The 24,243-nt window shown below is 36.9% G+C and overlaps 2 protein-coding genes across 2 annotated transcripts in view; both read left to right on the top strand.

Annotated features, from left to right (window-relative positions):
- Positions 1-9,839, top strand: part of TMEM30A (transmembrane protein 30A) — a 38,053-nt gene extending 28,214 nt beyond the window's left edge. Inside the window, 4 exon segments of the mRNA XM_061131913.1 lie at positions 2,672-2,759; positions 3,773-3,916; positions 4,533-4,739; positions 7,167-9,839. Coding sequence (XP_060987896.1) covers positions 2,672-2,759; positions 3,773-3,916; positions 4,533-4,739; positions 7,167-7,360 — 633 coding nt within the window. The 3' untranslated portion in view covers positions 7,361-9,839.
- Positions 9,840-17,901: 8,062 nt separating this feature from the next.
- On the top strand, positions 17,902-23,301 carry LOC133048310 (cytochrome c oxidase subunit 7A2, mitochondrial). Its single transcript, XM_061132023.1, has 4 exons — positions 17,902-18,049; positions 19,207-19,296; positions 21,448-21,532; positions 23,099-23,301. Exons 1-4 carry the CDS (start codon positions 18,032-18,034, stop codon positions 23,155-23,157), a joined length of 252 nt encoding a protein of 83 aa, XP_060988006.1. The 5' UTR covers positions 17,902-18,031; the 3' UTR covers positions 23,158-23,301.
- Positions 23,302-24,243: the final 942 nt, after the last annotated feature.

Raw genomic sequence — 24,243 nt, 5'->3', positions numbered from 1 at the left:
GCAAAGTTTTTCAACTAAGGATTTTTTTCTGTAAAGGGCCAGTAGTAAACATTTTCAGCTTTGCAGGTCATGTAGTCTGTTGCAGCTACTCAGCTCTGCCATTTTAGCATGAAGGCAGCCATAGACAGTACTTAAGTGAATGGGTGTAGCTGTGTTCCAATAAAACTTTTTCAAAAACAGGTCCTGGGCTGAATTTGGTTTGCAGGCTGTCATTTATTGATCCCTGGACTAGACCAAAATACATGACTTAAGACCAGATGGCTTTCAAAAATTTTAAAGATGTTCAGAATAAACAGATTGAAGTCCAAGTTACTAAACATTGTACGTAAGGCCCTTCACAATGTGATGTCAGCCTGCCCCTCCAGCCTCTTTGGTTTTATATTCTATTCTTAATGTACCTTTGGCCTGGCTACCCTGGGCCATATGTACCGTTACCTAACTATACCTGGTGACACACGTAATCTGCCCATTTGGGCATTTACGTTTCATTTGTCCAGATTGTGGTTTTTACTCTTTCTCTGGAGGTCCTCCCTCTCATCTCAGGCCTGCTGTTTAGTGTCTCTGGATGCAGAATAACTTCTCTCCGTGTGTACTTCACTCATGCTGTGTTCATGCTTCATTTCATACTTTACTTAATACAGTCTCCCCATATCATCCACTCTCTCTCTTCCTTTCCAGGCTCTTTTCTACGTAACTGCTAGAGTGATCTTTAAAAAAACATAAATACCATTTCTCTGCCTAAAATCTTTCAGTGGTTTGTTTACTCAGGATGATCTGAGCTATGCACGACTCTCCTATTGCCCACGCTCTTAACTACATTCCCCCTTTACTTTCTCAGAAATACCAGGTTCTTTCTAAATGGCGTGTACTGTTCCCTCTGCTTCAGGCTCTCCTACGTGCTCTTCACGTGGCTGTCTCCTACTTTCTTCAGGTCTTAACTTTCATGAGAAAGACTTCCCCGTATCATTTATTTACTTATCTTCTGTCTTCCCAACCATACTGCAGGCCCATGAGAGCAGGGAGCACGACTTTCTTTAATCAACATGTACCAAGTACCTCTACAGTGCCCAGCACATGAGAGGCATTTAATAAATATATATGAAGTAAATATAGACACTTTTATCATGGCTCTCATTTCATATTATAGTTGGTTGTGTTTGGGTTTGTTTCCCTTGTTACATTGTGAGCTGCTGAGAAGCAGAGACTTTTTTTTTCTTTCTTTCATTTTGCCCTTTCTAGCACCTTTCATGGTATGTGGTACATGTTTGGTACTCATCAAATGGTTTTTCTAAGCCAGTTACCACAAAGTATGTAACATTGCTTAGTTCAGTACCTGATGACTAGGTAGTGAATATTTTCCTTTAAAACTTCTTCAGTAATTTAGTAGCTAGAAGACAGTTCTTCAGGACTCAAGTCCACCATCTCCTCTCTCTGCTGGTTTTCCAAATGAAGTTGCTATTCCACTCCCTCCCTCGCCCCCCAAGAGTTTCGTGGTTACAATATATATATATGTTACACTGAGAGTTTATTTTACCTTTTTTTCTTGAAATCACAGTTTTCATCAAAACAATCAAATAATAGGCTAATTATATGTTGTCTATCTTCATGGCCTTAGAATAATAACTTTATGAATGTAGATGGCACAGGGACCGAAAAGCTGAGAAGTCAAATATTAAAGAGACTTTATGAAATTCCTGCCACATTTCTTTAACCTTCTCCTGTCTTTTTCACTCCTGTAGTTCTTTTTCCAATGAGAATGTAGATACATGACAAAATTGGTGATAATGGAATAGCCCTAGGACACTAGGTTCTAGTTAATTTCAAATTGGGACTATCTTGGTTTGTTTATATGTTTTGAGACATGGCCTATTGTGGCCTTGGAGTTGCAGAATAACTCATATACCTCATGTTAGACTTGGTAGAATCTCTAGATTAACTCTACAATTTACATGTTTCCTTGAGATCTTCAGTAGGGACTGAATCAAAACTGAATCTGGAGGACAGGTGAATTGCTGTTTGCCTTGCCAACATGTTTGTTTTCTTTAACCTGGATGCACAATTTAGAGAGGACTGGTATATTCTGGGAATTCTTTTCCTTCCTTCTCTCCAATCAGCCAGCCCTCTTCCCTGCTTTCTCTTCCTTCCTTCCACAGGATTTAATTTGAGGATTTAACTCCAAATTATAGAACTTGAAATTATCTAGTTGAACATGTTCGTTTTGTAAGTCAGGCCCAGATAAGTCAAGGGGCTTGCCTGAAGTTACGCAGTACATTAGTTGGAACTAGAAGCTCCAGTCTTACTTCCAGTTTAAGACTCCCTTCATTATGTTATAGCTGGATTGACAATAGATGGCTTCTCAATTTTTCTTGGGTCGAAAACTGTAGTTATGATTTCTGTGTTGGTATGAAGATGTTTTAAAATTTCATTTTGACATGTATCTGTGTGACAAAATACATGCAAAGAAAGGTTATAAAGCAATAATGTTAAGGAATATATTTTTTGCATAGTTAAGTGTGGTTTGTTTATAGTTTGTCTATAGTATAGACACTCTGTATGCATTGCAAATAAGAAATATGTAGGCATTGCATTTTTAATCAGTAATTAGGGCTAACTAATAGATCTCTCAGAGGCCTGGGTAATAATTTCTCTCTTCTTTCCTTTTGAATATCAGAATCCCAGTAAGGAGTGTGAGCCTTATCGAAGAAATGAAGACAAACCAATTGCTCCTTGTGGGGCTATAGCCAACAGCATGTTTAATGGTATGATATAGAGATAAACAAAGATTATATATATTATACTATAGTTAGGAATATTTGTATAAGCTTACAGAAACAAGAATGGACTCAGCAATTGAACAGGAACATGAAATTGTAAAATTCAACAGCTTTAATATATAGTATTAGTTATGCAGTGGAATATTGAAATGCTTTATGACTTTCTTTTGTGAATTCTTGTATTTTAAGAATGAATTTCTGTCTCTGAGAAGAAAGAAGCAGAGACATTCTGCTAACTTCTGGTTTCGTATATGATAAACCAACTTTGAATATTTATACCATTAAAAAGGGGCTACAGCACTGTCTGATACGAATATAATATGAACCATAAATGTGAGACATGTATATAATTTTAAGTTTTCTGATAGTCACATTAAAAACAATAAAAACCAAGTTACATTAACTTTAATAATATTTTATTAAACTCAGTATGCCCCAAATATTATCATTTCAGCATGTAAGTGATGTTCAGTATATAAAGTTATTAGTGAGATATTTTACGTACTAATTTTTTATATAAAACCTTTGATGTATATTATATCCTTACAAAACATATTCATTTGGATGAGCCATAATTTCAAGGGCTCTGTAGCAATATAGCCAGTGATTACTATGTTGAACAGTGCAGATAGAGAATTTGGTAAGCCAGAAGCTATTTAGCAATGTATTTTTTTTTTTAAAGAATAGAAGGAGAGGCAAATTTACCTTGTAACTTATTTTATTTGTGTTAAGATTAAAACATTTGACCTTATCACATATCAGCTAGCCGTGTAGGAAAATGACCTGGAACTGTATTGAGGGAAGGCAAGTTCATCTAGGATCATGAAGTTACCATAGTTAATTCACATGTAAATAACCATGAGCAGATGCACATCATGTGCCTGCTTTGTTAAAACTGCTTTGGGAAGCAAATACCAGATCCTCTTTCTTATGGAGTAAAGCTGTTACTATGGATTTTCAGTAGATGTTTAGTAATATCTCTCTTTTCTTGTGACCAGATACACTAGAATTGTTTCAGGTTGGCAATGCATCTGATCTTATGCCTGTTCCTTTGAAAAAGAAAGGTATTGCTTGGTGGACAGATAAAAATGTAAAATTCAGAAATCCCCCGGGAACAGACCCATTAGCAGAACGATTCAAAGGTAGAGTATTACTGCTATCCCTTAAAACATAATCTGTAAATTTTCAGTCTTTAGTATCTTTAAAAAGTTTATGGTTTTTTAAACAACTTTTCTTCATGTCAAGTTAGGTAAAATATGTAGCATGTTCTAATGTGTTAAAATTCTACAGGAAACACATACTGTTCATCTTGAATTTCTCTGGTACTTTTCTACATGTTTTAGCTATAATCTTTTAAAGTTGTGACAAAGTTTATTTTAAACAAGTATTTATTTAAATTTTATAAGTCCAAATTTTTGTTTGTTTCTTTGCCTCCTTTATTTCATAATGTAATGTTTCTTACCATTATATCTTTGCATTAAGTCATCTGCCTTTTGGTACATACTCAGTAGCCTACTTTTAGTAATCTCTTAATTGAGTTATCAATCAAATCTTTGTAATTATTTGTTAAGGTTTTCTGTGAGGAATTGATTTCTCTTTAGATTTTAAGACTTAGAATATGACTGTATTTCTATTTTTGCACATAGGGAAAATATTCATATTGTGTATCTTTGTTTTATTAGAGTGTGACTTTTCAGTGAAACTCTTAATAAAATTGAATTCTTTGTCTCCCCATTCCACTCCCATCTCCTTTTTAAGGTACAACAAAGCCAGTAAACTGGGTTAAACCGGTTTACATGTTGGATTCTGACGAAGATAATAATGGATTCATAAATGAGGATTTTATTGTTTGGATGCGTACTGCAGCATTACCTACTTTTCGTAAGTTGTATCGTCTTATAGAGCGGAAAAATGATTTACATCCAACATTACCAGCTGGACGATACTATTTGAATATCACATACAGTATCCTTTTTTGGCCGTGTGCACAGATTCAAAGAATTTGAAAGGAGTATAGTCCAACCTTGTCTCAGTTATGTGGCATGCTACTTTGTACTTTAGTTTTGCTCACTGCATTTTTATAAGAGTATGTGTATATGTATGAGAAAGTCTCTTTTAACTTGTTTCTTCCAGAAACGTCTTGAATTTCTGTATACTTTGGACTAGAATTCACGCATATTATTTGATGAAAAAGTGAAGTGATCAGGGGTTCCCATATTACTTGGTAAATTATTTAAACTGTAGTGTTAGATTTATTAATAAGTTAGATATTTTTACAAGAGAGATTGTAATTGAGTTTAGTGCAAAGGCTAGTAAGTGTACCTAGTGCTTAGCAAATAAGTGGTGCTGGTACTGGGCTGGTTCAGTATTTTTTTTTTTAAACATTTTTTCAATATTTTTTTAGATATTAGAAATTAATGAGTTTGTTACTTCATATCAACATAATTATTTGTAACTATTCTGTTTATAGTACCAAAGCATATTTATCATTAGCTGTATTGTTCTACCTTAATAATTTAGGCAGACTTTTAAGTGCTGTTAAATATCATTTATTTCATCCTAACTGTATGTCAGAGTTATATTAAATACTGTGCATATATTATTTATTTCAAGCATTGTGAGACAGGTATCATCTCCATTTTGTAGACAAGAATACAGGAACATAGAGCATTTAAGTAACTTATCTGAGATTACACAAGTAGTAGAAAAATCAGGGTTCAGAATCAGGCTATTGACTCCGAAGGCTGTTGACTTTATCATCAACCGCCACTGTAGGCTGCTTCCCTGGCTGGTTCACTCAAGTAGTCAGAACTGTCCATATCATCCTGGGTGCAGAGTCTTTCCTAAGCTAGAAATATTGGGCACTAACTTTTATTCTAAACAAAGTCCTTCCATCTTTTAATCTCTAGCCCATTGCTTGTATATATCATGGATAAAAATAGCTCAGATATTAGCATTTAAATGTTTGCTGATCTTACATTTTTGATTTTTCATAATCTACGTTAGCTATAAATATATAGTTTCAGTTTAGATTAATAAATGGTTGAATTAATAGACCTCATTTCAAAGTAAAGATCTATTTGGATCCTTAGTCTTTTGATTTTGCACCTCAGTACACACCTGAGCGTGACCTGATAGTAACAGACTGAAAGTGACCAAGTTTTTGAAACTCTGCCTACATAGCAGCAGTTTTAGACAAACAGACTCAATTTAGGTGCTGGTAGAGAGAACAGTCTTGAGGCTATAGCCAAAGTAGAGGTCTGCCTACAGCCTACAGCAGAAGAAAGGGAAGGCTTTGGAGCACTCAAGATTTCTTGGCTGACAGATAATTCGCACCAAGAAAACTGTTAGGAGAAACGGAGACTGTTTTGAAAATCAGTAAGACAGAAATGAGACCTGCAAACATCAAGGGTTAATTATCAAAACTGAGTCTAAGGTGGGAACTAGAGATTGGAATCAAGGCAGAAGCCCCGTTTTTAGGGTTGGGATATTGAGAGACTAGCATGGATGATTTGATACCACATCCCATAGAGTATTGGGTTGGTTAGAACTCTTATAATCATTCCTGGCTTGGGCTGGGATTGATTGAAGAACTAGTAGAACTGAGCCTCCCATTGGAGTCACAGGGCCTGTCTTTCAGGCTGGGGAGCTACAGAAGCTGGAGAAACAGATGGGAACTCTCACACTTGATTCAAAAGATGTGTCTGAAGAAGTTGTGAACCTTTTGCTTAGGGACTTAGTTCTGTCTTCTTCTCTGCCCTAACTCTTGCCAGGATCCTGGGATTGGTCCATGGATGTAGCTCATCCAGTGTGTCGATGTTCTGTTTCTTCCTTCATTCCCACTGTTTTAGCCCCTGACTCTGTCACACTGTGGGTTTGCTCATTGATCCAAGTCCGCCATGTAAAACTTCAGTGTCCTGCTTTTTGTCTTGTGCTAAGTCCTCATAACGACACTCTTGCTACACATGCTTTTTGAGCTCAGTGCTCAAAAAGTGCCCCAGTCCCTTCATTCTTCCCATTTCTCCTGGTCTGTCCACCTCATTTTCCTCTATGGGTTTCATTGCTGTTTATCTGAAATATTTTTTTTTTCACATTATAGACCTTTTACCCCTTCCTGTGTAATGAGAACAGAAATATCTGAGAAACGAGAAATTACGTTTCTTAAATTTACTTGCTTTTACTTGTAAACTATATTGGCTTCTACTACTAACAGTTTGTGAAATCAATCCTTTAGGATAATAATTATATAATTATTTTGTGATTTAGAACATATGAGTAAGTGTCTATCATAGAATTATACCAATGAATTACAAGGAATTAAATGCCAACTTTTTAAGTTGTATTTTAAAAATCAAGTAACAAGACATGGATGTCTTCCTATACACTCTTCAGATTACCCTGTACATTCATTTGATGGACGGAAGCGGATGATCTTGAGTACCATTTCATGGATGGGAGGAAAAAATCCATTTTTGGGGATTGCTTACATCGCTATTGGATCCATCTCCTTTCTTCTGGGAGTTGTACTGCTAGTAATTAATCATAAATATAGAAACAGTAGTAATACTGCTGACATTACCATTTAATTTTATATTCTGAGAACAAATTCACTGCATGTGCATCGAGGCCAGTCCTATTCACCCTAGCTTTCAGATACTATGTTCTGGTTAGTATGTCATTTCTGAAGTTGGCACATAACATTTTTTCAAAAGCAGTCTTTGTCGTCTGCTTCTTCCTTATGGATGACTTATGAAAACATATGACGGGTATAAAACAGATTAGCTATACTGATCATATCAACACTGTAACTGCTGAAATGGCATTCTGATGTTTTTTGTTGTTGTTGGGACAGGCTGTGTGATGCATAGAGCCTCTTTCATGTGAAATGCGTCTGCTGCTTATATGTTTATGCTGTGTTGATGATAATATATTGACATGTGATACTGTATATGTGTGCCTGTTGTGTGAAGAAAGGGATTACAAGATGTATGAGTATAACGACTTGCTAACTTTTCAGGATCCAGAGTTACAAAAAGATGAAGAAAGACCAAATCTAAATAAAACACTTCATCATTTTCATGTGTCTTGTGTAAAGGCTTAAAGTACCATCTTTGTTGAGGTGATTCCTATATTCAGCTTATCCAGTACAGTTGTCAAGCTTAGATTTGATTTCAAAGGACATGCTTAACCTGTCTAGCATAGGAATTAATGCTCGTGTCTGAAGAGGTCAGGTGGGTCTCAGGAGAATTTAAAATTCCACTTTCCATTTTGGCTAAGATGTTGCAGTCAGGAAACTCATCTTACTTGCTGTTTTTACATGTGACCATTTCCCTTGAAGCTTACACTTCATCAGGGATCCAAGGATATAGGTGAGATGGGAAAACTTCTTGGCAGACCTTGTCTTCTGTCTCAACTGTAAACCAGGTATAAGTGTTCAGAGGAGACTGTTTTCATTCTTGTGGTATTTAACATTCAGAAATTTGCTTCAGCATTGGAAATACCTCAAGCTGTTTTTAATTTGCAGGTAAGTGTTTTGATCTAAGTACTAATATTATATTGCAGAGATTTTGGAGAACAGTAACCTTTATTTCCTCTATATTTCATCCAGTTTTTACATGTAGGTCAAATGTGGATGTGTTTGGACATTCTCTTTAGTTATGGCACCAATTGTTTCGGTTGGTTTTTCTAAGATATACTTTCAAAAGAAATTCTTTAAATTTCCTAATTAAATTCTGGAGATTTCGGAGTATGTACATGATAAATTATAATATATATGCTTGAAGTTATTTTATTTTCTATTACCTGGAATTATTTTTAATATTCCTTCTTGAATAAATGCTGTAATTTGTTTGCTATGGAACTGATTCTTGAATGTAAACTTATTTTTTCACATGCATGAAATGTATGTCTTAATCAGAGGTGGCTTAATTGCATTGAAATGGCTATTTTTTTTAAACTAAAATAACTCATATGTTTGTATAGAAAAACGCCTGTTTGAATTAAGAGTTTGTAATGGTTTCCTTTGGTTATATTTTCAGTCAAAAGGTCTGTGTAATGTATCAATTTTGACTACATTTTAAAAAAAAAATAATGTAATGGTAATAGTAGAAATGTGCCACACTTAAGTTTTGTACAATATGAAATTCATTGTTAAAAGAACTTGTAGTTCATACTTAACAGAATATTACTTGCATGAGGTACTTAATGTATGGTTATCCTGAAATTTCTGAGTGCATAGGGTATTCTTTGTGTAAAACTATTCTTTGTTTTTGTCAGTCCTTCAGAATATGGTTATTTATTCTGATAATTGACCCTCTTGCACATGGCAATATATTTTTGGGGATATATCAATAGAGGAGAGGGCTTCTCCCAGTATTTGCGGATTGAGTTTGTGCTGTTTAAGAAGGACTGCCATCCTGTGTCTCTTTTTCTAACTGGAGGACCAGGATTGCTGCTACAGAAAAGTCAAAGAGCCTCTCCAACCCTTTGTCATCTGTGGTGAAGATGGAATCTTAAAATATATTTGGAGTTTTATCTGTTTTACAAGTACATTGATGGCCTAAGTTTTCCCTTGTCTGCTGCCATTTGAGTTGTACGGGATTCCTGTTGCTAAATATGAAGAATGTGGAACACTCATATGGCCTCTGTGACTGGGGAAAGGAAGGAAAACATTTCTTTCTTATGGGCTTTAGGCTCACCTTTTGGAAACACTGATGTCATACTCAGCTTTCAAAGAATCAGAATGCATTTTAAGACAACTAGGTTGAGTAGAAGGCATTGAAGAATGCATTAACTTGCTGGAAATAATTGTGATATATGAAGTTCCCAATTGATGGAATTATTTAATAAGTAAAGACTAAGAAATTTCTTTGGAATCATAAAACAGTTTAAAAATAAATTGGTAAAAATAACTGTACTACCTAATAGAGAATTATTCAACCAAGAGAAGAGTCAAGTGACTGTTAATTGTTTATGGGTTAGTAACAGTTTATTTGTAACCTTGATTATATTGAAAGATAACTTACTGTTAGTATATTCTGTATTAATAAAAATGAAAAAAATTAATTTTGCTATGTTTAAGTGTCTTGCTAAAGTAACAGTGCCCCAGTATTGTTGTTAATGTTTAGCTCTGAATTTTAGCTCAAGCTCAATGCGTCCAAGTTGTAACATTTCCATGCCTAGATTTGATTGCCATTTGTGTGTGTATTGGTCACTCTGACAGCATTAATTGCAGGATGTTATCTGTATTACTGAACAGCATCTGTTCTTCCTAGGAAGTGGTTATAGGCAGACAGGCTGGATTTGGTATTAGAGCAAGGGAGATTTTTGGTAAATAGAAAATGAAAAACTGGTAGGGAGACAAGGGTGATGAAAATAATGAAGAAGGTAGGGAGGGGGCATAAGAAATGAAAAGCCAGACTGGGAAAGAGGAGCAGCCAAGAGGTAGGCTTAATGGTTGCTGTTAAGCCTCTCACCTCCTGTCTTCATGGAAACACTGCCTTCGTATTACTCTGTCATCCTTTGCTGGTTAAGCTGCAGGATTCTGTTCTTTGTGAACATAGTTATTTTGAGGGGAGGATGGAGGGAGTAAGGAAGTGCTGTTTCAAGGAGAATTTGATGCATAAATATAGTATTTGGATAATCTGGCAAAGTTGTATCAGAGCCAGTTTCTTGCCCATGCCCTTTAATAAACATAAAAATCATATTTCCCCTAATGTTATTTGAAATTTCAGAATAAATATGTCTAAAATCGAGTCAGACCATGGTGACCTTATTTTCTTTTATATATCTAAAATTTATCAAAGTAACGTACACAGTTAAAAAAACATCTGAAGGCATTAAGATGAAAAACAGCATCTTAACCTGCCCCAGCTTTGCCTTCTAGGGGTGATCACTTTGACTTCAAAAGTTGTTACTTCTGGTATTTATCTGGTGTATCTAAATAACATGCCTGTTCTACTATTGCTTGATTTAATAACTTGAGACCTTATTTTCTTCTTGATGCTATTACCTGACAATTTAGCTAACACACATACCTCCCCTTCTCCTATTATATAGTTATAATATTTAATAAACACATTAACTATTATTTAACTATGACTTTAAAAATAACTGTATACAGTAGAGCAAAGGAGAGCACCAAGATGTACACTTTATTTTTCCTGGAATTAAGAATCATCCTACATTTTAACATTTATGTAACTTTCTGGAAGCCTGTCTTAAAATTTTTCCAGCTTCTTTGGCAGGTCCATCATGTTCTCATTGCTAGTCTTTTGATGGGTTTTGTCTCCAAATATCAGATAAGCCGATTCCCTGTTTTTGCTAGGAAGGTCTGTCCTGCATTTGTCCTTCTCCCCCGTCTGTACTGGTGGTTTTTTGGCCAACTACACAGCTGCCACCCCATGCTCTCATTGCACCCTCCTGTGTTGGATCTGCTGTGGCCTAATTTACTCATGTAGGTGAATTTCCTCATATTTCTGGCTAGTCTGAGCACTCTATTGTGTGTGAGTGGACCCTGAAAACTTACTGAAAGCTCGCTCTTTGTGGGCTAGTGCTTGACAAATGACGGTCTCCCTAGCACAGTGTTACTCAAAACTGGCACTCTGCGTCATTTGTTCCTGCTCATGATAAAATGCTTAGACGAGTAATAAATGGTTGGCAGGTCAGCAACTGTAAGTAGATTGAATTTTGAGAAGCACTGCATTAGGGAATGACTGTTAGTCCTTCGGCCGGAGGCCTTTTCTGTGGGATTGTTCAGTTTTTCTCGGCATGAATTCTCTGGTCTTCTGCAAAAGGAAGGGTTGAAAGAATATCTGTCTCTTACCGCTTTGAGCTCTCTGTTTCTGCCTTGTCCGCCCTCTGTTTGTTTCCACTTCACGTATTTCTACTATGCCTGTCCTTTTGTATATGCTGTCCATCTCGCTGTCTCCCATTACTTTTTCCAGATAAAAACTCTCTTGTCTTCTGCCTGTGGGAGACCTGACAGAGGTGGGAGGTGGTCTTTGGCCGAGAGGCAGAGGGGCGGAGATCTCAGGGATTGGACCATTCTGTTGTGTACAGTTTTCAGCTACTCATTTTCAGGCTGGTCCCTTGACTCCACTCTGCTGTAACTTCTCCTTTCAAGTCTGAGCTTCTCAGGGGTTTTGGAACCCATCAACATGCTTCTCAGTGGAATCCGTCCCGTTGCAGTCCCTTCAGGTAGTGGCTCCCTCTGTCCTGCCCAGCCATATCCCATCTCCTTTCTGTTTTCCAGAAATCTGTTAAAATTAATTTTCTGTTTCTGTCACCTTTTTTAGGAGACATTTTTTAATGTCTCCTGTATTTTTTAAAATGTCCTTTAGACTGTCATACAACAGTCATTACTTTTTGTTCTTGTACAGTTTTGAGAATTTTAACACATGTATAGATTTGTGTAGCCATCTTAGAATATGGAGCAGTACCACAATCCCCAGTCTCCTTTCTACTGTATAGCTTTTTAGTCACCCTTTCCTCCACCCTTAAACCCAGGCAACCACTGATCTTTTTCCCACCCCCATAGTTTTGTCTCCTGGGATGTCATAAATGTATTCATATGTAACCTTTTGAAGCCAGCTTATTTTATTCAGCATAATGCCTTTGAGATTCATCCAAGGTGATAAAACTAAAAGTATCTCTTTCAATTCCTTTTCTTTCATTTTACTGGAGTGGCAAACTTTTGGGGCCAATCCACTATCTTAAACTGGAACCACCTTGAAGTACATTTTGGTGATTTTATTGTGTTTTTAAATTAATGTGAGCTTATCTGTATGTCAGAGGCTTTTCTATGAAAGGGTGATGTGGAAGAGGATTGAACTTACCGTACACCACTTTTACTGTGAAGACTGATATGCCACTTTCTGCATTTCTTGTCCTTTGTTTCAAGCACAAGAAACGTAGAAAAAAATAGCTTTACAATTACATGTGAAATAATAGTTGAATCAGTAGTCTAAAATAATCCCTGGGGTCTGTTGTCTTCACTTTTTCACAACGAAGCTTGTAAAAGGGAAGTTACAGTTCAATACCTCTTCAGCTAGCCTTTCGCCCCACTATTGCACTGTGGTTTCTTCACTGTCAATCTGCGTCTGAAAGATTCTGTAGAATTATACAGTTTTTAGAATCAGGCTGACCTGGCTCGTAAATATATAAACTGTATCTTCAGATAATTTAATCTTCTAAATCATTTACTTATCATTTCCTTGCCAGTAAAATGGGGTTTTAATACCCACCTGGCAGATTTTGATTTGAAGAATAAGGCAAGTGATAGATGATAAGCATTTAGCACAAAGTATAGAAAAATGGCACTGAGTGAACAACTTTTTTTCAAATCAGCTGAGCCCATCCCATCCTAGCCTGGTCTTTCTCTTACATTACTTGATGTGGTGAATGGTATGAGCAACCATCTTATGAGTTAAGCCAGAAATCTGCTCACTTCCCCAACTTCCCAATCCGATAAATCACTACATTCTGTTAATTTTTGAAGGTGCTTCCTCATTGTTGACTCTCTAACCCATCTTCTAACCTACATTCCTTTAGCTACATCTCTCTTGCTGCTGCCATCAGGTTTTGTTTGGATTTCTTGGATTACTGTAATGTGTTAGTCGCTTAGTCTGTCTGACTCTGTGACCTCTTGGACTGTAGCCTGCCAGGCTCTTCTGTCCATGGGGATTCTCCAGGCAAGAATACTGGAGTGGGTAGCAATTCCCTTCAAGTGCCTGCTAATAGACTCTTTGTCCTAGCAGCTCATATCCAATCCAGCCTTCGCACTACTGCCAGAATGATCTTGAAATAAGAGTTCTGATTCTAAAGCATTTGCCATTTAAACCTTAATTTAAGTGGCCCAAACACCTTCAGAATAAAATCTGAAACTCATCATTAAAAATCTCCTGTCTTCCACTGTTGCCTCACATTTCCATTTGTCCTACCAAACCAAACTACTTGCATGCCATTCCCCAAGAGATCTGTTCACCAGTTTTCCTCTGCCTTGCATCTGCTATGCCTTCTACCTGGATACTTTCTCTGTTGACCCATATCTCCTTTCCAGCATTTCCTCTCGTGATAATAGCTCACATTTACTGAATTGTATCATTTAATCTTCACAGCCACTTGATGATGGGTACTAGTATCTCCATTTTACAGATAAACAGGTATAAATAGTGAAATTTGCCTTCCTTCATATTACTGTTTAGAGCTTCCCTCATAGCTCAGTTGGTGAAGAATCTGCCTGCAATGCAGGAGATCCAGGTTCGATTCCTGGGTCGGGAAGCTCCCCTGAAGAAGGAAATGGCAACCCACTCTAGTATTCTTGCCTGGAGAATCCCATGGACAGAGGAGCCTGGCAGGCTACAGTCCATGCGGTTGCAAGAGTTGGACAAGACTTAGCAACTAAAGAGAGAGATTACTATTAAATGACAGATCCAGGTTCTAACTTCCAGGTTCTTAACTTGTAATATTTTTTTTTCTCTTTTCACTCCCATCCAGGCCTCTGTTTTACAGTTCCTGTAGTAGATTATGCTTGATGATTATTATACCTGTTATTAATCATGTTCTTGCCTTGAGTGTGGAATGACTTTTAATATTTACCCCATTTAATTCTACCAGACCTTGCTCAAATTCAGCCTTTTAAAAACGTTCCTAATGAACACAACTTTCCTTGAGTTTCCTGTAGCAACCCTATATCAGTTACCAGAAAGTCATTCTGTCTGCATCATAATTTACTCTTATGTGTGTATTATCTTTGTAATTATTAAAGGTCGGGGGTTTAAAGTTATCCCATGAGCACATCACAAAGTGTTAACCTTCATAATAATAATAATTTATTGGGGGTAGCAAACAAATTGTTCAATAGGAGTGAACTTATATTGTGGTTTTATGAAAGTATTTTTCATACATAGGATTTTAGATCCAAGGATAAAGGTCATTAGCCCAGTCCCTAACTTTGATGATGAAAAGACTGCAGGTTGCAGTTAGAGAAATTATTTAATAACAAAATAATACAGTAGTTGAGACAGCCAAATGTTTCCTGATTCTTATGTAATAACCAAAGAAAATATGAAGTTATATCTATCTTTTATCAAGCTAGTAGTTTTTAATACATTAAACTTCACATGAAGCCATTCTGCTGCATTCTTTTTGTAAAGCTTTAAGTGGCTTAAGGGTGATTCCAGAGTTAAAATACATCCCAATCACACAAAGCTCTATTCTGGCTTTCCTCTGCTTTTTAGAGGAGCTCTAGGCAGGATGAAAGTAAGTGTTGTCTTTTTTTTTTGTTTTGTTTTAAAGAAAAAGGAAGATTGAGTTAACTGTGATTTGGTAACTTTTCCTCAGTAACTGTGAAATTTTTTCACTTAGTACTTTCACATCTACATCCAGAAAAGTATCTTACAGCAAAAGTTAAATTTACCATTACCCACCTCAGATTTTCCACATATCTAAATAGCATACTGCCAGTTCTCTTATGAAGTTCTAGAGTTCTCAGAAGGAAAGATTTTCAATGAAAGAGCCATTTCTAATAATTTTCTGATATTACAAAAGAACCCCAAACTGATGTTTTGGAAAAGAACCTATTTTGAAAATAAATATTCTGCTTCAGAGAATGAACTTACAAATCAGGTAACAAATTTCAAGTGTGCCTGGGAAAATTAAAGTTTGATAGGCACCCAGGCAAATTTCAGCTGTGTTTTTCTGTCTGGAAAGTCAGTTTACAGAGCCAAGGGGATGATGAGTGAGGGACCCTGGGACTGAAAAATGATTGAAAGGAGTACAAGTATTAAGAAAGATTTTGTGAATTTTTATACTCAGTAAAATGAGTTTGCTGTTGTGTACAGTCTACTATTCACTTAACCAGTATTTACTGAGTGTTTTCTAACATGCCAGTTCTAGGTGCTGGGGATACAGCAGTGAAGAAAAAGTTTTAAGCAGGGTCATTATCTAAGTCCTTAAAAGGATCATTGCTGTTTGGAAGACAGATTGAGTGGAAGAGTAGAAGCAGGGAAACCATTTTAAAAGGGTTTTTTTTGCAGTAAGGCAAGCAATAGATGCTGGCTTGGCCTGGAGTGGTGGTAGCTGTGGAGATACAAGAAGTGGTCAGATTCATGTATTTTGAAAGTGCAGCCAATGGGATATTCTTATGGATTAGTTACAGGATATGATAGAAAAAAGCCCAAGTCTGGGGCTTGATGTAAAATTATAGAGAAAGCTTAGAAATAAGGAGTAGAAAGAATTCAGTTTTAAGTTTGAGATGCCCATTAGACATCTAAGTAGGGATGTCTGGAGTGCAAGGGGAAAGATTGGAAAGCTGGCTGCACACAAATGATGTTTGATGGTATTGGATGAAATCACAAGAGGGAATGAATGTAGAAGTTGTAATCTGAAATTCAGAAATTGAGAGGATGAGGATCAAAGAAAGGAAACTTGGCAGCTTCTGAAATAGAACCAGTGATGGAGGAGTGTGTGAAAGTCTCATTGGGATCACATTTCGAACCATACATGTTAATACTGTATTGCTATATGATTTACTTCCAAATTAAAAACTGAAGAGATACTGTGAGGGAATGATCTACTGTGCTAAATGTAGCCAATAGATGGAAAAGAGGAAAATTGATACTGACAGTTTAAAACAATAGGAGTGGAAGGGAAGAAAGTATAAGGAAATCTGTGTTTTATGGTGGAGAAGAGAAATGTTATGGTAACTGAACTCATACCAGATTTGTTTAATTTGGGAATGTGTTTATATGCTCATGGAATGATACATTAATAAGGGGAAAATTGTAATGACATGAATATAAGGATCTACATCTACTTTAGAATCTATTTTATGTGCCTCTTTGGTTCTTTTTGGACAAAATTGTAAATCTCCTAGATATATCATTAATTCATCTGCTGGCTAGTAGGCTACCTCCTTTAAGCAGTCTCAGGGGTCTGGTAAGAAATTCACATAATCTCTGTTCTTAATTACTATCCAGTTGGCTAAATGGAGAAAACATAACAAGCATATACAACTTTAACAGTTACAAATTATAGACAATCCATTAAAAGATTGCTATGCCTCAGCTGTTGGCCCCTGGTAATTATGCTCAAGTATTTTATTACAGTGCATAATTCACAGTAGAGAATAAACCAGGTCCTTTCCGTCCCAATCTAGGCAAGAGATGAACTGGTTATTCAGTTTATAAATATACAAATTAATACATAATTGGGTATTAAAACTGGTGAGGAAAATAACTGGGAACAAGTAACTTGGGTCTAACCCTAAAGACTAGAAGGAATTTCAGTTATTTTATCTACACATTTCACCTAGCTGAAACCATATATCATCAGCTTTCTTTTTGAAATGACAGTGGAATAATTATGTTTGTGAAAAGGTGGACAGATATTTATTGTAGTATGGGGTAGCTGTTTGTTTGTTTATAGCCCGCGTGGGGGGTGGGCACTTGTCATGTGGGGCTATTTAAGCACGAAGCTACCTGTACGATCATTGCTGTGCCTAGCAAGTCCAATCACGGAAGGTGCCCTGCCAGCCTGAGGCAGCAAGCCCCAAGAGTCTAGATTTGCCCTCTCGTTTCTGGTCCCCCAATTAAAATTTCCCCCTCTTTTCAGCGTTCTCCCAGACTCAGAGAAACAAGCGAACAGCTTCCACAATTTCGCGACCCTGTGGGAGAGTTTCATGAATGGGGAGTTCCGCAGCATCCAAAGGTAGAGGAAGAGAAAAACTGGTATCCCGACGCAGCTCTGCACAGCACATTCTCAGCTTAAGGAACAGTAACGTTCTCACGACAGCGGAAAACAAAACAAAACTGACTGTATCCGTGTAAGAGGAGTTAACCCTTTTTGTTTCGTATTTTATCCAGCCAAACCAGGTTGCTCAGAATTCTACGCCTTCTTGTTCAAAATACACACACTAATTTTCTTTCGCAGCCTGGCCTCACATTAATTTTATCTAAGCTAGTTAAAAGGAGGACGTAACTCCTCACTGCTTGCTTCTCCGGTCTCAAAGGTCGTCTGTGTCTCCCCAGCCTCAGCTCCCGGGCCATCCCGCCGCTCAGGGAAGAGGCCGAGGCGCAGAGACGGCCGCCGCCCTCTCTTTCGCTCTCTATGGTTAGGAGCGCCGGCCCCGCCTCCGCCCGGAAGTATTTGGGTTCCGGGCGCTTGCGCAAGGCCAGAAGGTAGTTCCGGTTCCGGCCTGTGGCGTTCTCGTTGCTGGTGGTCAGTTGCCGCGGTTGGTGGGCAGTAACGGAGCCAAGATGCTGCGCAATCTTCTGGTGAGGAGCTTCTCGGCTAACCTTGGTGATGTAGGCGGGGAGGGTTGGGAGCGGAGGTTGGAGAGTCACGACGGAAAACTGCTGGGCAGAAAGGGAGAGGGCGGCTTCGGAAGTCACCTTGGTCGGTGTCCTTTTCGCTTGACCTTCCCTCCCCTCCGTGCACCGCGCTCGCCCCAAGCTGTGCTGGATCGCTGTAGGGAGAGGAGGAGCCTGGGAGGGGACGGGAGGTTGTGCGTTCCACGCCTGGGGCCCTTAGTCGCCACCCCTGGTCTTGAGGGTCCAGGTGGGACGTTTCTGATACCCGGAAGCCTCGGAAAGCTATATCCTGTGATACTGAAAGGTTTGAGTGTCAGTGGCTGTAGGCTTTATGGGTGTCAGAAGGCCGTTTGAAAACAGTCTGTTCAATTTTTGGTGGGAGTTTAGGAGCATTCATGGCCGATGGGTCGTGTTGCTATCACCAGGCGGTTTTCTGCAGTGTCCTTCACCCCTCCACCGACTTTGAGCATGTGAAATAGTTTCCCCAAATTTTGAGAAAGAAAAGGAAAATGTAACCGTGATCGTTTTCTTTGGTAATTATCCAATAAGACTTGATCTTCACAATATATTATTTAATTTAGAAAATGGAGTGCATATTTGTTTTAATTCAACTGAATATGTAATGCAAGTCTCTCTTGTAAAAGATTTGTACCCTATTGATTTTTGAGGAAAAATGTAATGAGGGAAGCATTTTAATTAAACAGCAATCATGTCAGTTTATTTGATACCAACTAATAGGTTTTTAGTAATCTGTTACATTAGTAAATAAAAAACTTTGATTCTAGTGTTATTTTGTAACCATTGTTTATTTTTATAATATCTATGTATCAGTATGTTTTCCTCATGTATTGTTACTGGTTCAGTTCAGGTAAAGGTCATGATTTTTTTCACTCAAAATCTACGTGAATTACTTATTGAATATATTTGGTAATTCAGAATGCAATGTAAAATTCAGTGGACAGGAAACAAAGAGGAAAACCTCAGTGCTTGTCTATAGCTTTTTTTATTGACGAACCAGATATGTTTTAACTGTCAGTTTCACTTTTCCGTAGTACTAAAGATTAGAAATGGTTAAGGGTTTTTTAAGCCCTAGGTCTAACATGTGGATTTTTAAATTTCAGGCTCTCCGTCAGATTGCTAAGAGGACCATAAGTACTGCTTCACGCAGGCAGTTTGAAAATAAGGTTCCAGAGAAACAAAAGCTGTTTCAGGTATTGAAGTATTTTATAGGTGTTACTTATAAAATTAGATTACTGAAAGTTGGAGATAGGAGGTAAATCTGCTTGTTAGCGATCTTGCTGTATTAGCAAACGAATAATAAGAAACTGCCTATTGATAGCTAACTGGGCATTTGCTGTAACCAGGAGGCCTTTGAGACAGCAGAAGAAATGAGGGGCGAAGGGTAAATGTCAGGACACGTTTTGGAGGTGTCACCTTGGGTTGGTACTCTTTGGGGTAGTTGCACAGCAGTGGACAAATAGAGCTCAGAAACAGAACAAATACATGCCTAGAAACTTGATACATGTTAAAGGTGTATTTTATATTAGTGGGGAAAGAATACAGTAAATTGATATTGGAAAAATTGGCTGACTCTTATGAAGAAAGTAAAGTTACATCCCTTCTGTATTTTATAAAAGATTCATTTTAGATGTAAATACTTCTCCCTCAAAAAAAACCTAAAAGTTAATATAGGAGAATTTTTTCCAGTTTTACTGAGGTATGTTTGACAAGTAAAAATTGTATGTGTTTAGGTTGTACCTGATTTTTACTTAAGGTGTACATTGTTACATTTAATATATCCATGAATGATTACCACAATTCAGGTTTAATCTTAGAAGCCATCCTAAGAAAGTCTTTACAAAGCTAGAAGCTGTAAAGGAGAAAAATTGCACGGTTTGGTGACATGAAAGTTTCAAATGTTTTGTGGTTACAAGAGCTTAGTGACAAATTGAGAGGAAAGTTTTAAAATTAATGAAAAGTCAATATCCTTATTTTACAGAGAGCTATAAATTAGAAAGAAATGCAACTTAAAATGACAAGTTGCTACTTTTTCCCCCTGATTGATTGTCAAAATTTTAGAAGATTTAAAATAGGTTATGATAGCCAGGTATGGGAGATATGTATATTCCTCTACAGTTCATTGATACATGCCAGCTTGTAGTATTGGTACAGAAATTTTACAGGGTGTTTGAAAGTATCATTAGAAACAAATTACATATGCTATGATCCAGGACTCCCATTTTAAAAATATTTCCTACATAGGGAATTTTCTGGCAGTCCAGAGTTAATACTGCGCTTCCAATGCAGAAGGCATCGCTTGGATCCCTGGTTGGGAAACTTAAGATCCCACATGCTGTGAGGCGTGACCAAAAGTTAAAAATCACACATTAAAAAAAAGACCTTTCCTACAGAATAGTAGCATAAATATATAAAAATAGGAAATAGATTATTCATTATGGGATTTTAATATTAAAAAATCCCAACCTAAACACACACTAATAAAGGATTGGCTGATTATGACATTTTTTCACACAGTGGAATGCTATGTAGCTATTAGAAGGAACAAAGTAGGTTTAAATGGACTAACAGTGGTTTTTAAGATAAGTATTGAGTGAAAAATTGTGTGATCATTATATAGCACAATCTCATTTCATGTTTTAAAGAAGTATGTGCATAATTTAGAAGCTGTGACAATATAAGCTTTAAAAAATTGAGGATATGTATTTTGCTGTTAATAGTAGATTTCTCATGAGGAAAGACTTAATGGGACATAGCAGTTTACCTTTTATAAGTAGTTAGATTATTAGTGATTTTTTGTTTTATTGTGATCTCTGGTTTTTCATAAAGAAAATTTTAAATGGTTAAAAAAGTTCTATCTTGTATGCTACAAAAAATAAAATATATTTAATAGATGTATAGAATATTTACTATGTGCCTGGTGCTGGATGGGGGGACTAAAGATGTAATTTAGGGTTATAAAGCAAAACACTCTCCCCATTTTTTAAGGGAAGGAAGATCTGTATAACCAAATCTAAAGTTTGATGATTATTGCATTTTTAAAATTGATCAACTCAATATATTTTCACAGCTTTACTGTTTATATTTTCCTTGAAAAGAGCATCTTTTTTAGATCTGAAATTAACTTTAAAAGATAAAGAATGTTGATTTTTAGGAGTTTTTATTTTAAAAGTAGTTGCAGTAGAGAAAGAATCAGGAAAATTACAGTCCTTTTCAATTTTGATATTTAAAATATTTCAATTCCAGGTGTCTAAAAAGCCACTTACTTTCATATGAATGGATGAATCTTTTTCATTTAGTTGGAAACAAATGGCACATGCATTAATTATTATTATTTATCCTAGGAGGATAATGGAATGCCAGTGCATCTAAAGGGTGGCGTAGCTGATGCCCTCCTGTACAGAGCCACCATGATTCTCACAGTTGGTGGTAAGTTGGTGGGATGCTTGTTCTATAGCAGAGTCACAGTAGGGATAGCTGACAGCGTCATTGCTCTCACTGTGCCAGTGTTTTAACACGGACAGCCTGTCCCCAAAACCGGAGGTCGTAATTGCTTCTCATACAGTGACTCAAGAAGATGCTTGATACACATTGTATAAGAACAGTTTGGTGTCTTTAAAAAAAATAAGCCAGTGAAGTTTGATGATTATCTTGTGATAGAGGTGGCTTTTGGAACGTGCTTCTGGTGGCTCTGCAGGCCTTTGGAGGAGTCAAAGCCCTTCTCCTGTAATAGGGGTTCTTGTGCATTTTGACTGTGATGTGTAACAGAAACACACTTTACATGTAAACCATGTACATACGTATTTATGATGGAAATAAAACCATGTGCAACACAGTACTTTGTTTTACTACATGTAAAGCGCTTTGATATTTTTTTTGTGACCTGGGTGGGTCCATTATTGAGTATTAGCAATGGAGTATCACAAATTGGTATTCTAGGAGCAGAGTTAGTAATTTGAATGATTCCTCCCTAGGGGAGAAGGGAAAATGATACTAGTGATTACTGTGTGCTCGTTCTGTTGATAAGAATGCCACATATATGGATTTCTGTAACCCTTGTATTAAGTCTATAATGTATCCTCCTTTTAAAGATGAAGTTATGTTAATTTTATTGTTGTTTAGTCGCTAAGGCATGTCTGACTCCTTGCAACCCCATGGACTGCTGCATACCAGGCTCCCCTCATGGAGGAGGCAAGAATACTGAACTAGTTTGCCATTTCCTCCTCTAGTGGACTACGTTTTGTTAGAACTCTTCATTATGACCCATCCATCTTGGGTGGCCCTGTGTGGCTTGGCTCATAGATTCATTGAATTATGCAAGCCCCTTCGCTGAGACCAGGCTGTGGTCCATGAATGGGTTATGTTCATTACCCAAGATAATATCACTTCTTTGTGGAGTAGCGAATTGAACCCTAATCACAAAGTCCCCTTACTTGTGCCAAGGTGCCTTCTTTGGCTTGAGTTGAATGTGGTGAAGGGGTGTGTATGTACAACCAGAGGTGACATTTGGGCTCTATTAAGGTAAAGTCCTAAATTAGAAATTCTTCCTTATAGATTTGATTATTTAAAAATTATAGGTCACTCTTCCTTGGTTTTATTTTGATGGTACACTTCAGGGAAGGCTTTGGATATTTGACCTCTTTTGGCTTTTGAGTCAGTTCTTAGCATTTCTCAGGCAGTCTTAGGTTATATGTTCTTAATTTTATTTAAAAAATTTTTACATGCCATTAAGTTAACAAATACATTATTTTGCTGTGTCTAATACTTTCTATACAAGTTAACTAATATTGAAATTATATTAAATGTGTTTTGTGTGTATACAGGTATATTTTAAATTTTGTCAGCATCTATCAAAATATTTTTGTATGTTCTCATAAAAGTAGTCTTAATACCAAGTTTGCCTTTACCTTACAACTTTTTAGCTGAAATATTGAGTTTATACATTTAAACCTCAGAATTTCTTAAGTTCTTATTTTGTTTCTTTTTATTTTTCAGGGACGGCATATGCCATGTATGAACTGGCTGTGGCTTCATTTCCCAAGAAGCAGGATTGACTTCAGTTTATCCTCCCAGCCATCAGTTGGTTCAATTCCATTCATCTCTCTGTGGACCAGTAATCTGATACATACCTGAGTTCTTTGGGGATCAATATTTATTGACTTGTACTAGCTGCCACCAATAAAGCAGTCTTTACCATGCTTTCTTTTATTTTATCACTTTAAGATACATTATACCAGTAATGTCAGCCTTACAAACCTTAGGTAAGGAGCAGAAAATGATTCATTTGTCATTAGGTTATATATAAAGTGCCATTGTGGTATTATTTTAGTGACATTTTATTTTTAGCAGCTTCAGATTACAACAGGGGATGGTCTTCAGCTCTAAAAGAGCTTGACACATGGAGAGTCTTTGAGTCTTTCCCTCTCCCTCCTCCGTGCTGTACTGTATCCTGGGATATGCTAGTATCTGAGGTTAGTGGAAGCAGGTTATTTTTGGCTCATGGGGTTCAAATTTTTTTTTCTCTTTCTTAGTTGTGTGTGTTTATGGTTAAGAATATTGGATGTATTCTACAGTTTAGAATAGGCTTTATTAGAGTAGCTGTAAAATAATCCAGCATTTGTTCTTTTCACTCTCAGAGTGGGCTTCTGTCATGTTAGTTTAATCCATAATGTGAAGTGTACCTTTCCTTAAAATTCTTAGTTCATCGGTCACAGTTAATCTTCGGGGGAACAGAAGGAGTCAGACTTTATCATCTCCTCTGCGAGATGTGCACTTGTAACACTCATGAAGATGGGTCTTAAGTGTTTCAGGCCTCAGGATTAATCTATGAGTAATGGTTTTCTAAACTTCAATTTCTGGATAAATTTGAGAAAGTCAATATATTTAGAAAAATGAAGTCAAATCTGAAATAGCCAAACTAAGTCTTTGCCTTTTAAAACATTGAGGCTTATTGTACAAATCCATCTCAAGAGGTACCTGAGAAAAGATGTGTCAGCCTTGACTCTCAGAAGTCAGATCTTGGCAGGCCATATACCTAACCTGCTACTGAATGCAGGAGTCTGCCTAGCTTCTTATAGAATCTCATTACTAACAGCAAACAACACTGCTTTTGAAAGGAGTGGAGTGAGTATCGTTAGACA

Source organism: Dama dama, chromosome 28 (genome assembly GCF_033118175.1).
Source record: "Dama dama isolate Ldn47 chromosome 28, ASM3311817v1, whole genome shotgun sequence".
Taxonomy (NCBI): domain Eukaryota; kingdom Metazoa; phylum Chordata; class Mammalia; order Artiodactyla; family Cervidae; genus Dama; species Dama dama.
The sequence above is the reverse complement of the archived record's forward strand: the minus strand, read 5'-3'. Positions and strand labels throughout refer to the sequence as shown.